This window comes from Misgurnus anguillicaudatus, chromosome 20 (genome assembly GCF_027580225.2).
Source record: "Misgurnus anguillicaudatus chromosome 20, ASM2758022v2, whole genome shotgun sequence".
Lineage (NCBI taxonomy): Eukaryota > Metazoa > Chordata > Actinopteri > Cypriniformes > Cobitidae > Misgurnus > Misgurnus anguillicaudatus.
Genome location: NC_073356.2, coordinates 25652510 through 25666828, shown reverse-complemented (window position 1 = coordinate 25666828; position 14319 = coordinate 25652510). Strand labels below are relative to the sequence as shown.

The following is a 14319-nucleotide window of genomic DNA, read 5'->3' as shown; positions in this document are numbered from 1 at the left end:
GAAGCTGCCAAGCTGGACAAGTCCTGTTCTGAGTGTGCGACACCAGACAATACAGAACCTGTGCAGCTTGGTTCCATCCCAGAGGAGCAGTATGTAGGCGAAGGAACCGAGGAACCAGTGACTCTGCCACTACACACCTGTTACAGGGATGCAGAAACCCTCACAGGTAAGTGTGTGTGTGTATCTTTAATACATGAAAACTGAAAGCGTTTTTGTATTATAAAGCATCATTCTGACACTCCCTCTGTGTTGTAGATGTCTGTAACAGCACAGAGCTCGCTGAGGTGGAGATTATCAGCCTGTTGGAGGAGCAACTGCCCATCTACAGGCTGAGGGCTGACAGTGTGTACGGCTATGAGCACGACGACTGGATCCATACACCTCTCATTTCGCCGGACACACGCATAGACCTTACATCCGAGCAAATTGAGGAGACCCTCAACTATTTTTGTGAGTGAAATTGTTTTCTTATGAAATGCTGATAAGAGTTTATCTGCTCTAATATGCTGTGATAGATCCAAACTGTGACTATGGCAATAATGCTATATCCTATATATCCAAGGTTTCAGTTCAGTTCACTAGTTTTTGTACTGTCAGCAAAATGTGTCTGTTACTCAAACATAGTCAGCTCTTTTGTGAGTTAAGACTTCTACTTGAGCACAATGCAGATACACAGAGAGGACGGACATAAGGCAGGAGACAACGTGATGTTAAATAAAATAATTGATTGATCCTATTTGAGTTTCACAGTTTGTTCTTACTCCGTCTGACTAAAAACAGATCCAGCTAGTGTTATTACTGTATATTAAGCAAAGACAGTGGAAATTTACTGCTTTACATCATTGCCTTCTGTTACATGTACTTGTGAAGACAGCATAAGATTAAACAACAGTAATAAAAGTATTGTAATGTAGGGTAATAATAAGTCGATTGATGTGAATAAATATGAATGAGTAAATACATATAAGGGTAAAAAAATAGGAAATAAAATACAACACAGAATGCATGTCTTAACTATCATGTCATCCTTTGAATAATGCACAGACACAGATTGCTTTTAGACAATTCGAATGCTGAGATCCCGTACTTGATATAGATATAAATAAAATTTTCTTTGATGCTTAATTCGATCAGATTATACAGTCAGCTCCATAAATATTGGGACAGAGGCACATTTTGTTATTTGTGTTATTTTAGCTGTTTACCAACATTTTTTGCATGTATTATTTGCAAGTGCAAATCAGACATTTTTAGGGTAAATGTAGGAAGTCAAAGCAATTTGCGGTCAGAATTTAATATGATAAATCCCCAAACTTTAATCTGAAGGTTAGGCGAGATGCATTGTGATTTTTTTTAGTTATTATGATGATAAAATCTTTGTATCCATAAATTGTGCAAGAAGTTTCACTGCAGTGATTGTACAGTGTGATTTTGCTGGTCTCAGCATTTTATAGGCTTTTGATATACTGTACTTAGGATATAATAAGGTCAATATTACTTTAGTGTCACTGACGTAATTTAACCAGTAGATGGGGCTGTTTTCACTTTTTGAGCGAACACTATAAACGCATCAGAGCTGTAGGCTTTCAGATTATTATTTCACAAAACATCTTTGCTGTTGTATTCTAAGCTGCTCTATTAATGTGATTTCAGTCCTGTACTGTAAAACCCGTTTGTAAAAAGCATCAGCTAGGACATAGTGTCTATGGACATAAACTTAAATGGCTATGTTTGGCTTTTTGCTCATAGCTGTCATAAGCATTCATCCAATTAAAGGGATAGTTCACCTTAAAATGAAATTCTGTCATCATTTAATCATCCTCATGTTGTTCTAAACCTGTATGAATTTCTTTTTTCTGATGAACACAAAATAAGATATTTTGATAAATGGTGGTAAACACACAGCAGATAGTGACCATTGACTTCCATAGAAGGAAAAAAAATATTTTGGAAGTATTGTGATAAATGATGAAGAAAATATTTTGATAAATGATGGTAAGCACACAGCCGACGGCACCCATTTAATTCCATAATTTTTTTTATTCCCACCATGGAAGTCAATGGTCACTATCTGCTGTGTGTTTACCATTATTTCTTAAAATATCTTCTTTTGTGTTCATCAGAATAAAAATGAATTCATACACGTTTAGAACAACATGAGGATGAGTAAATGATGACAGAATTTTCATTTTTTTGGTGAACTATGCCTTTAACCTTTTTTTGCACCCTTTTCTTTTTGAAGAAAAGTTCTGGTTAGATAACTATTATGGATCTCCCCACGGGGTATCAGGAGTATTGATAAGTGAGTCTGACGCACATGCATCAGTGTTTAAAGGATTTTTAAACACAGTACTGAAATGTATGTCACTGGTTGGTGCATATGCCTGCCAGTATGGTAGAAATGTCATTGTGAATAATTCACATTGTTTTAAAATAATGTCATAGATTGCCATTTTTAAATTGATTGTTGTGCTGTTGTTTCACCACCTCAAATATATATATATATATATATATATATATATATATATATATATATATATATATATAAAATATAATAAATGATAATACCATTAAGAAACTATTTTTTGTTAATTAAAGTGAGAATAGGTTAAAAAAAAAATTTAAATAGTGAAACATTTTTTAAAATCCCTAATATCAATTAATAAGATTGTAAGTGCATTCATATCTTCTTTAATATATTAAGACGTATATGATACCGACATATATATGTAGCTATTTCACAGTAGAAATGACCTACAGTATAGAAATATACAGTACAGTCTACTACACGTCCTTTAGCTTTGACCTTGTGTTATCAATATCATCTGAACTATCATCACCCCCTCCATTCTCTCATTCCTCCCACATTCCTCTCTCTCTCTCTCTCTCTCTCTCTCTCTCTCTCTCTCATATCACAGTGTTAACTATACAGTAGTCATTCTACTCTTGTTGCTGTAACTGATCACACTCGCAGCATCAGAATTGCATCAGAAGTGTAGAGATCTTATTCGGTTTGGCCCTTTCCTCTCTGCCGGGTAAGTGGGAGAGAGAAAAAGGATGCACAAGATCATGGGAGCAGAAGATTTTGAGCTGGAGTGCTGCTATGAGCAGTGTGTCAATGGTAAAACATCTGTGTGAGAGAATGAACGTTTGTTTGCATTTGATAGGTATGCTTTAGTGGATTTCAGTATTAGAGTAGATACCAGGTTATTTTTGTTGGTTTTGAGAAGGTTGTAGGGGGGTTTGTTGTATCTGCTGGTTTTATTAATAAATGTCTTAGATAGGCCTCTGTGTGGGGGCTTTAGATGTGTTTGTATATGAGAGAATGAACGTTTGTTTCAGTGTTTTTGCTTGCATTCACTGTTAAAAGTCTTTGCCGGCCTTGTTGTCAAAGTAATCTCCAACAGCAAGTCTCTCTCTCTTCTAGTCTTTAAAGGCGTTTTGTGTTTTTACACTGAAAGTACTGTTGCTATGTTTTGATTACCAGAAAAACATTATGTTTGTTGATTGTGAGATTATCTTCTATTTGTTCTCATGCATGTTGTGCCATAATTCAGTCCGAAAATTCATTTGTCAAGCACTTTTCGTTTTACAGCTATAATTTTAAAAGTGTCATTTCAGGGTTTAAACATTTTTGCTTTAAACTGAGTGTAGAAACAGTACATTACTTTTCGAAAGAATGTCACCTGAGATTGTATATGCATACTTGTATGTGTGGGACTGTATGAGTAATAGTGTCTGATTTGATTCTGGCTGACTGTGGATGGGGTTGCCGGGTAACCGCACCATGGCAACCGTCGCTACGGCAATCACGCATGATTTATCATTGATGTTATTGTCAAAGCGTGATGGTGCGAGGTCAGCAAGCCAGTCACCTTTTCTCATCTTTATTTTGTTAACTCTGAAGTTTCTGATTTACAGTTTACTTTTGTAATTAATGAGTTTATTTGGTTAAAGTATATCAAAGGGATAGTTCACCCAAAAGTCATAATTTACTCACACTTAAGTCATTCCTAACCTGTATACATTTGCTGGAAGGTATTTGTATTCCAGCTGGAAGGAGGAGCACCATTGACTTCCATAGTAGGAAACAATATTGTTAAAGTCAATGGTGCTCTGAAAGATCTCAAAATATCTTATCAAAGAAATGTATACAGGTTTTAAAGAAATTGACGGTGAGTAAATAATGACAGAATTTGTATTTTTGGGTGAACTATACATTTAACCAACTGTCTGATTTATGAAACTCTGTTTGTCCTTTTTGCTCACCTATATTTCTCCACTGATTCTTTTTTTGTTTCAGTGCTATGTGCTGAGCGAGTGGGCCAGATGACTAAGACCTACAATGACATTGATGCTGTCACGAGACTCCTGGAGGAGGTAATTTAATTGTAATTATATAGATACTAGAGATAAACCAAAACCTGCATTGCATTTTCATTGATAACATTATGTAACATTTGTCTATATTGTACAGAAAGAAAGAGACCTTGAGCTTGCTGCTCGTATCGGTCAGTCCCTCCTGAAGAAGAACCAGGTTCTGTCTGAACAGAAAGAATACCTGGAGGAACAAGTGGGCACCATTAGGGAGGAGGTACAGTAGATCAGTGGTTCTCAAACTTTTTCAACGTGCGGCCCCCCCTTATGTGCGGTGCATTTATTCGTGTGGCCCCCCTAAAGAAAATTTATGACAAATGTGTTCTAAAAGGTAATATTTTAATTAAACAAAACATATTAAATATTTAATTTAATATATTTTATAAAATGTCATAAAACTGGGGCCCCCCTGGCACCATCTTGCGGCCCTCAGATTGAGGACCACTGCAGCAGATGAGTCCAGTGCTAAAATACTTTCCTATCTTATCCAAAAATAAGCTTTTGTCTGAGCATCCTGACTAGCCTGAAAATGGCTCAACCAATAGTGTGACTTTGTTATCTGCTTGTCCAAACAATGGATGATGGGAGCGTTTTTGCGAAACCTCTTTATTGAATGTTTTAGAAAGATGAAATGGTTTCTGGAACTCTGTGTGGTAATGCTAATGGCTTACAGTATGTTTGTCCTATTTATCCAGTAAAAAATAACAAGCGCTGGACCAATGATGTATGCTTAATAAGACGTTCTTATTGTGTGTTGCAGGTGGCTCAGCTGCACCATGAGTTAAATCTGAAAGATGAGCTGCTTCAGTTTTACACTAATGCAGCAGAGGAAAGTGAAGAAGGATCGCCCACGTCAGTTTACTGTTTTATAACTCTATCCTATTTTATCTTTATCTCAAGGCCTATGGTAGCTCTTCTGTCTGCTTCAGTTATTGTTAGCTCAGGTGTCTAAAGGGCTTATTGGTTATAGCTCAGTTTATAATGTGCAAGAAAGTATACAAAGGTTCTCTATTGGAAATTGAAAATGTTGAGTAACATTCCTTTGTGCCCATATTTTGAGACAGTAATATTAATGCATTATGTTTCTGGTGTCAGGGGTCGACAGGGAAGGGTGGGAGTGTCGTTCCCTAGTGGTTCCTCTCTGGACGTTCTGCAACAAAAACTTCGAGACCTGGAAGAGGAGAACCTGTCTCTCAGATCAGAGGTACATGCACATGCAGGAACAGTTCAACTAGGGATTCACCAGTATTTTGGCCAATAATCGGTACTGGCAGTTAAAAGCATTTTTTATGAACCAGTCGATTGTTAACAGCTGATGATCAAATTATATCCTGCAAATCCAAAGGCACGGAAATTGGGTGGCAATGACAACAGAATTGGACCCAGACTACTCCTGGCTCCCTAACTCATTCCCGGCCAGCCTTTTTTTTTTAAGTTGCCCGCCAGCATTTTTTGTGATTTTTTTTTATTTACAAAAGTTTCACAAATGCCTTCCAGGAAATTGTTCTTCCGTAACAATATAAACATACAAATATATCAAATGAAAGAACAGACCTTCTGCTTACAAACAAACAAACAAAACTGGAAAAAAGTTATCTTTTTATAACCACTTAAAGGAGCATTTCACCCGTAGAGACATTCATCTTTATTGAAAGTGCGTCATATTTGTAGTTGAAATGTAACATACATATCGAATTTGGTGCATATTTGACAGAGAAAAGGGGTGTTTGTAGTCTCACGCTCTCAACAAAGATATTGGACTTCCTGCTTTCTATGATGCAAAATGATGATTCTTACATCATTAAAAGAAGGAAGTGCAACACGAAAATCTGTATTTCTCATGTCTCAGCGGCAACTGAGGAAATGATGCACGACCATTCAAAAACATGACTGGGGTTCTAGCTATACAAAGCTTAATGCAAATAGGTGAAGTGTCCCTTTCAATATGGGTAGGTTTCTTCAAAAATACCAAATTTTAAGCAAAAAGCTGAAATAATGATGATCAAAACATACACAGCTTAAAATGTTGTTAAATTAGTTTTTATTTGAGTTTTTTTATTGGGTAGTCAGGTAATTGGCGTCATCTAGTGGATAATAGCGGAATTACAGATTATCGTAAAAACTTATCAGGAAAGCGTCCTTGGCAGGGAAATGTTTTCTCTTAATGGACAAGGTAACACGTCGATGGCAGGGAAAAAGTTAACTGGAATAGATGCAGTGTAGAAGGGATGCTGCAAAAACTGTCACGGGACAGAGGTGAGGCACGGCTATGTATAGAGACCTTTTTGAGCTAATTGGTTGGATTACATGACTGCTCTTCCCAAACTTGATTAAATAAATGAACTTCACTTGATAAACTCTTACACATCTATTACAAAAGATACAAACATTCATTGATGTTTAAAATGGAAATATGATACACTAAAAGCAGTTAGGGGTACTATATGTAATTCCTTAAATAGGATGATGATGAAACTATTCTGATAGCCATTAAAGTAAAGTAAAGCTTTGAAACGCTGAACAAAATGCAATGAGGATCTCTACTGCAACCCTGCCATAGATGAGAGTGGGACGTGCAGTGTGAGCTATTTGTTTGCTTGCGTGACATGCTTAATAGTTCAGAGCGGATCCATTTGCGCACCCCGCTGTGCAGTATAAATCAATTTTGTTGCGTGCGAGTGCATGGATCTGCTCTCAGATGGGTTGTGCTGTGCAGTTCAGTTATGTAGAGCAGTCCTACTGCTCTGTGTATTTAAGTTTTAAATTGAGCATTTTATAAACAAATATGCAAAATGTTACTTTTGGTGCCATTTTTGGCATGCTTAAGTTAATTAGGTTAAGTCTTCTGTCTGTCTGTCTGTAGGCGAGTCACCTGAAGTTTGAGACAGAGTCATACGAGGAAAAAGAGCAGCAACTTGTGAATGACTGCGTCAGAGAGCTTAGTAAGTAAAACACTGTTGGTTCATGGCCTATGCGGAGATGTAGAGCTGAAGATTTCAGTTTCATTTCTACTTTTGCATTGTTACTAAGTGCTTTTACAGGACAGTACACCACAAACATTAGGGATGTAAGAAAAACATAAAGAAGAGGCTTCACAGACAAAACATTTTATTTAGGTGAAAGCAAAACGTTCCCTTTGCATCTGATACAGGGCAGTCCAGCATCCAGATCTCCAGCATAGCAGAGGAACTGGCCAAAAAGACAGAAGATGCCTCTCGCCAACAAGAGGAAATCACACACTTGCTCTCCCAGATAGTGGACCTACAGAAAAAAGCCAAAACCGTGAGTCCTTTCATTAAACCATCGAATCAATTATAAAAAAAAATCATATGACATACATGTGGTGCTGAAGCTGTGTGTTTGTATATGTTTTTAACAGTTCGCCGTTGAGAACGAAGAACTTTCTCAGCACCTTGCGGCAGCTAAACATGCTCAGAGACAGCTCACGACAGAGGTATCTTATACCTGATATACAGTAATAAATCAGCATGCAAAAATATTTGCATTTATAGAAGTTGCTATATGCATACTTAATATAATCTTTAAAAAATTAAGTTCTGTGCTAATGTCATCCGCTCGCCACACACACAGTTGCAGGAACTGGAGGAGAAATACTCTGAGTGCATTGAGATGCTCCATGAGGCTCAAGAGGAGCTCAAGAATTTACGAAACCGCAATGTGTCCGCAGGAACCCCTAGACGCTATCATTCCCTGGGACTTTTCCCTATGGTACGTTTTGCATTTCGGTTACATGTGCATGTATACATTTAGAAGATGCTTTTATTTAAAGTTACTGGACTTGAAAGATTTAATACATTTGCTAAATTCTCATAATCTACAGTAATTATAAATCATCAATGAATGATCAACAATGATCATTGATTTCACATTCAATTCAATCTTTGACATGATCTTACTCATGGTTATATTTTCACATAATGTACTTTTATGATTTTATGTAAAAAACGGTAAATCCCAATTATTAAAAGGTTCACTTATTAAAGTGTTTATATATGTGTGTGCTAAGGACTCCCTAGCTGCTGAAATTGAGGGAACCATGAGGAAAGAATTGAGTCTTGAGAACCCAGAGAATGAGGACCAAAGGTATAAACTTCTGATCCTTATATTATTCTATGAAATGTCTTTTCCAGATGAGAAATCATACTGCACGAAACCTATATTATTTTGTTTTATATTACATTCAACATAGGGTTAATAGTTTTTACACAAAATGTGTTTGTGTTTAAAGGGTCCGTCAAAAACGTGTGTTTGAGACTGTAAAGAACATTAACCAATCAGTAAGACAGCGGCCTGCTGCTAACATCCCAGGGTCCAATCAGACGCTCACCTGCCTTAGCTCCGCCCCTTCTGACAGCAACACCGTTGCTCCTCCTGACAACCGTACACAGAGCATGCTATTAGAAGCCGGCTCCGCAGATGTCACGTGAGTGTCAACTATAAGCCAATGACAACACTCACCTAAAGGATTATTAGGAACACCATTCTAATACTGTGTTGGATCCCTTTCGCCTTCAGAACTGCCTTAATTCTACGTGGCATTGGTTCAACAAGGTGCTGAAAGCATTCTTTAGAAATGTCGGCCCATATTGGTAGGATAGCATCTTGCAGTTGATGGAGATTTGTGGAATGCACATCCAGGGCATGAAGCTCCCGTTCCACCACATCCCAAAGATGCTCTATTGGGTTGAGATCTGGTGACTGTGGGGGCTATTTTAGTACAGTGAACTCATTCTCATGTTCAAGAAACCAATTTAAAAATGATTTGAGCTTTGTGACATGGTGCATTATCCTGCTGGAAGTAGACATCAGAGGATGGGTACATGGTGGTCATAAAGGGATGGACATGGTCAGAAACGATGCTCAGGTAGGCCGTGGCATTTAAACGATGCCTAATTGGCACTAAGGGGCCTAAAGTGTGCCTAGAAACATCCCCACACCATTATACCACCACCACCAGCCTGCACAGTGGTAACAAAGCATGATGAATCCATGTTCTCATTCTGTTTACGCCAAACTACCATTTGAATGTTTCAACAGAAATCGAGACTCATCAGACCAGGCAACATTTTTCCTGTCTTCAACTGTCCAATTTTGGTGAGCTCATGCAAATCCTAGCCTCTTTTCCTATTTGTAGTGGAGATGAGTGGTACCCGGTGGGGTCTTCTGCTGTTGTAGCCCATTCGCCTTAAGGTTGTGCGTGTTGTGGCTTCACAAATGCTTTGCTGCATACCTTGGTTGTAACGAGTGGTTATTTCAATCAAAGTTGCTCTTCTATCAGCTTGAATCAGTCAGCCCATTCTCCTCTGACTTCTAGCATCAACAAGGCATTTTCGCCCACAGGACTGCCGCATACTGGATGTTTTTCCCTTTTCACATTATTCTTTGTAAACCCTAGAAATCGTTGTGCGTGAAAATCCCAGTAATCAAGATTGTGAAATACTCAGACCAGCCCGTCTGGCACCAACAACCATGCCATGATTAAAATTGCTAGAAATTGAACAGGTGTTCCTAATAATCCTTTAGGTGAGTGTGTACTTTATATTAAAATGAGCATTTCTTTATATTAGCATATCTTCATTGCAAAAGCAGCGCAAAAGGTTGTGGGTTCGAATTCAGGGAACACATATACTGATAAAATGTATACCTTGTATTGCATTGTAAGTTTGTTTGGATAAAAGCGTCTGCCAAATGCATAAATGTATGCTTTTGTTATCCGTATTGACTTTTTATGTTTTTTGTTTTTGTTTTACATGAAGGTAATATAATTTGTCACTCTTTACAAATGTCCTTTCTTTCTGACTGCAGTGCGGACGCCACTGAAAAGCGATCGGGGTCTGAGGAGCTCAAGCTCGCTCTGCGGAGACTTTCTCTACGGCGCCAGAACTGCCTGAGCGAGCGTCTCTTTTTTGAGGGAAAGAGAGAGAGGCGCAATCGAGAGCCGTCGGACGTCGACGATTACTCGAACAGGATCGTCCACAGCGAAAGCATCATGTCTCTGGGCGCTTGGGCAAGCCGTCCCTATCTTCCCGACAAGCTCCAGATCGTGAAACCTTTGGAAGGTGACCAAAATGTCTATCTAAGGACGCGTCCGCGTTACCGTGCCAGGCAACGTCCACCCTCTATGATGCTTTTCAATTCATTGTGGGCACTGATGCATCCCCGCAAACACTCATATTTTAGGGAGCCCCGCTCTTGGTTACAGTTAGAATAGTGATCAGGTTTTGCAATAAACTAGACACAAATCACCCCAAAAAACATGTGCTAAATACAGCAGGGAAAATAATTATTTGACACATCAGCATTTTTAATCAGTAAGGGGATTTCTAAGTGAGCTATTGACCCAAAATTTCCACCACCAGATGTAGCCATCAAGCCAAATATTGAGTTCATACAAAATCAGAACATTTAAGTATACAAGTTAGGTCATAATAAGTAAAACAGCTGATTGCAACCATTGACTTTTATTGTAGGAAAAACAAATAAGATAGAATTCAATGGGTACCATCAACTGCTTGCCATCATTAATCAAAATATTTTCTTCATCATTTCTCACAATACTTCCATAATTTGTTTTCTTACTATGAAAGTCAATTGTATCCATTGACTTTCATAGTAGGAAAACCATCAGTTGTCAAAATATCTTCTTTTGTGTTGATCAGAAAAAAAATGCATACAGGTTTAGAACAACATGAGGATGAGTAAATTATGTTAGAAAATTCATTTGTGGCTGTACCTTTAGTTCAGTTTAGACTGAAAGCTGTCAAATGACACATCCCCTCCATTTTATTACATGGCTAATGCAAATTATTTTGCATTTGCTTTACCTATTTGCATTTTAAGATATGGTTCTTTAAGTTAACCGGATGGTTTTTGAAGGAATTTCTGTTTGTGTTTTATGTATAATATGAAGAAATGTACATGTCAGATCAGTTATATATATATTATGTTGTAGTGTAGTGTAGTGTATAACCTACAGTGTAATATAATATAGTGTTTAAACTGTATAATGTACTCTGCTTTATATAATGTGTTGCAAAGTTGCTCAGTATCTCCACCTGCTGGTCAAACTTTAAAAAGGGACATGCACTTGTGATCTTATTTGTCAAGTCCTTCATGCTTTTTTCTATCTCTACATTCTGTTTTTTCCCTTCATTTCACCTCTTATTTTATCTATTTAAATCTGACTTCTTTACTTCATTTGTTATATATCGTCAATAAAATCATTTCATCATATTCCTTTTGCTATTCTCATTCTTTCCTTCATTTTTCTATTATTGTAACATTATTACAATTAATGCAACATTGTTAATGCCTTTTCACCTTGACCTGGATGAGCAACTAGATTCTGGAAATCTTTCGCATGCAGGTTCAGCGACACTACAGCACTGGCAGCAGTTAGCTCAGCCTAATCTGGGTGGTATCCTGGATGCCCGGCCTGGTGTGGTCCCGAAAGGCTTTCGTCCGTTGGAGCTTGACCTGGAGGAAGTGTATCACTACGCCGATTATGAGGAAGATGAGCCTGGAGAGCAATATTTTCAGAACCTCCCCACCACAACCACACCCAATACCGGTGTCTCCTCTAGCCATAGCCACGCCTCCTCAGCATCCCCATCACCCTGCCTTAGCACAGGTCATGCTTCCAAAGAGTTGTCAATGTAAGAAACACACACAGATATATGCATACATGTTCAGTAGTAGGAAAGCGTCATGTCTGATGGCTAAAGTTTTTTCATATTTAAGATTAATAACAAAGGTCTGCTTTTATTGTCTTTCAGTGTATTACCCGGGCAAATGCATGGCTCATACAAGTTCAACCTACACATTCACTACCTGCAAAATCCTCCACCCTTCTGATGAACTAACAAGGGTGACACCCAGGTAATGTCCCATTCTGTTACCATGCTGGTAGTTTATAAGCAAATCAGCATCTCATTTATTTCCTTCTACTATTTCTAGTTTAAACCCAGCACTCACCTCAGCCTGCGTAATGTCGAGCAGTATACGGTCAACGCCCGCCGTCACGCCCTGCACACCCCGTCGAATGAGTCTGTCCCAGTCTCAGTCCTTTACCAACCTTCGCGACTCAACCAAAACCTTCAGCACCTCTTTGGGTCTGGTGCGCCTTTTACAGGAGAGGGGGATCTCTGCTGCCGTGTACCAGCCTCAAAGCTGGAATAGAGGAAATAGTGGAGTACTTTTCTCTACCTCCGTTATCCCTTCTCCCTCTCCGGACCCCCATCGACCCTCCACCCCACCCAATTCCCCCACCCACCACCACACTCCCAGCCCGAATGCGGCTGTTTCCGATTCAAACACCCCCGCGTCTTTCTCTTTTAAATGTCCGTCCTATGAGAACTTCCTGGCTTCTAAGCCGGCACGATCCATTTTGAAAGAGGTGGCGGGGGTGTCTGTGGCTGAGGCTAAAGACTGTGAGAGTCAAACCGATGTGAGTATGTATAATCTAAACTTGGTGGATAAGCTTAAAAGGTTGGGATTGGCAAGTCCAGGGGCTTCCGGGGCTACCGCTGGAGGGATTCCAAGGCCAAGCCCAATTATAGGTCCTCTGGGTGGTCTTCGAAGGCCAGGGTCACCCTTTGGTCCATTAAACGAAGGCATGAGGAGGAATCGTAGCTATCCTGCAATGGTTGGGGCCAGTATGGCGATGAAGGGGCCTGGACCTCAGGGGGAGGAAATGCTACTGGCCCCTAAACTACCCAAACAAACAAGTCTCAAATAATGATGCATAATAGTCACACAATCACAAACACACTTAACATATTATAGGTCACATACTAATAACACACTTGTAGTAAACACTATACACGCTCACACTAACCTTTGTATCACATATACACAAAGTTTAATAGCCATACTGTTCTGTCTGTATGTCTTCACAATCATTTCGCCTTGTAAAGTTTCTCCAAGTTCAATTTTTTCGGATACAAGTGTGTCATAGATTTGGACCTGATGTGCTGCCACTGATTTATGGGACACGGCTATAGAAATGTGTTCTCCCATGGTGCTTTGTAGTATTTTAAGGCTAGGATTTGCACAGGAGGGGCGTATTGAGATGTATTGATGTTGGCATAGAGAAAATAGAAATGGCTTTGTGACACATCTCCCCAAACACTCAATACTTTTTCTCCCCATCTCTCTCTCTAACTTTATCTCTCTTCTCATCTTGTTTTCTGCTCTATCTTCTTTCTTTATTTTTAATTATGGAGTGATAGTCTATAGCTTTTGGCTTGGTGAATGGGTTGGCCTGAATGGATTTATTAAATTAAAGGGGCAGTTACCCAAAAAATAAATAAATAAATACATTTGGTAACTTACTCAATTTAATGTTGTTTCGACCCAGATGACTTTTGTGGAGCATGAGAAAATTCGTAGAAATTGTTAAAGACAATGTTATTTTCCATACTGTGATGCATTGGGAGTCGATCACAAACATTCCCTTTGTGTTTTATGATCATGACTGGAGACATAAGTGTGAGGGGTTTGAAGCAACACGATGGTAGGTAAAAATGGTATATTTTTCTTTTTTGGGTGAACTGTTCCTTTAAGAAAAAAACTGTATTTGTTGCGTTTTGGTGTTTTTCTATGACTAAAAGAGTGTGCCTGAATTTTAGCGTCCTGAGAATTTTTACTGGGAAACATAAACGAGAGCACTTGTGTTAAAACACGATTTTATTCAGTTATTTATTTATTTACTTTGTCTATTTCTTGCACTTGTTTTGACCTCCTGTTTGAATTTGAAAACTACCAGCTTATTCTTATCGTTTGTCAAATTACGTCATGTTTAGTTGTTTTATTCTCCTCAGGTAATGACTGTACACGCGGGCGAAAACATTTAGATTAGCGAATGCGCAATAATGTTCATTTATTTCTCCAAATAAAAACTGAATGCATAGAAATTACACA

General features: G+C 38.5%; 1 protein-coding gene across 3 annotated transcripts; it reads left to right on the top strand.

Annotated features, from left to right (window-relative positions):
* On the top strand, positions 1-14319 carry LOC129454648 (trafficking kinesin-binding protein 1). Of its 3 annotated transcripts, XM_073858375.1 has the most exons (16): positions 1-166; positions 256-450; positions 4304-4380; positions 4478-4594; positions 5138-5229; positions 5473-5581; positions 7241-7319; positions 7529-7659; positions 7757-7831; positions 7969-8106; positions 8405-8481; positions 8627-8821; positions 10204-10457; positions 11765-12056; positions 12178-12276; positions 12355-14319. In XM_073858375.1, the coding sequence occupies exons 3-16, from the start codon at positions 4330-4332 to the stop codon at positions 13133-13135; spliced, it is 2490 nt and encodes an 829-aa protein (XP_073714476.1). In that variant the 5' UTR covers positions 1-166; positions 256-450; positions 4304-4329; the 3' UTR covers positions 13136-14319. The 3 variants fall into 3 exon arrangements, with proteins under 3 accessions (XP_073714476.1, XP_073714475.1, XP_073714474.1); XM_073858374.1 differs by lacking the exons at positions 1-166; positions 256-450 and adding an exon at positions 2909-3035; XM_073858373.1 differs by lacking the exons at positions 1-166; positions 256-450 and adding an exon at positions 2972-3121.

Coding starts and splice junctions, on each gene's coding strand:
- LOC129454648 (XM_073858373.1), top strand. CDS start 3,058: ATGCACAAGATCATGGGAGCAGAAGATTTTGAGCTGGAGTGCTGCTAT. Junction 5,230..5,472: donor AGTGAAGAAGGATCGCCCAC/GTCAGTTTACTG, acceptor TTCTGGTGTCAG/GGGTCGACAGGGAAGGGTGG. Junction 12,277..12,354: donor CTAACAAGGGTGACACCCAG/GTAATGTCCCAT, acceptor TACTATTTCTAG/TTTAAACCCAGCACTCACCT.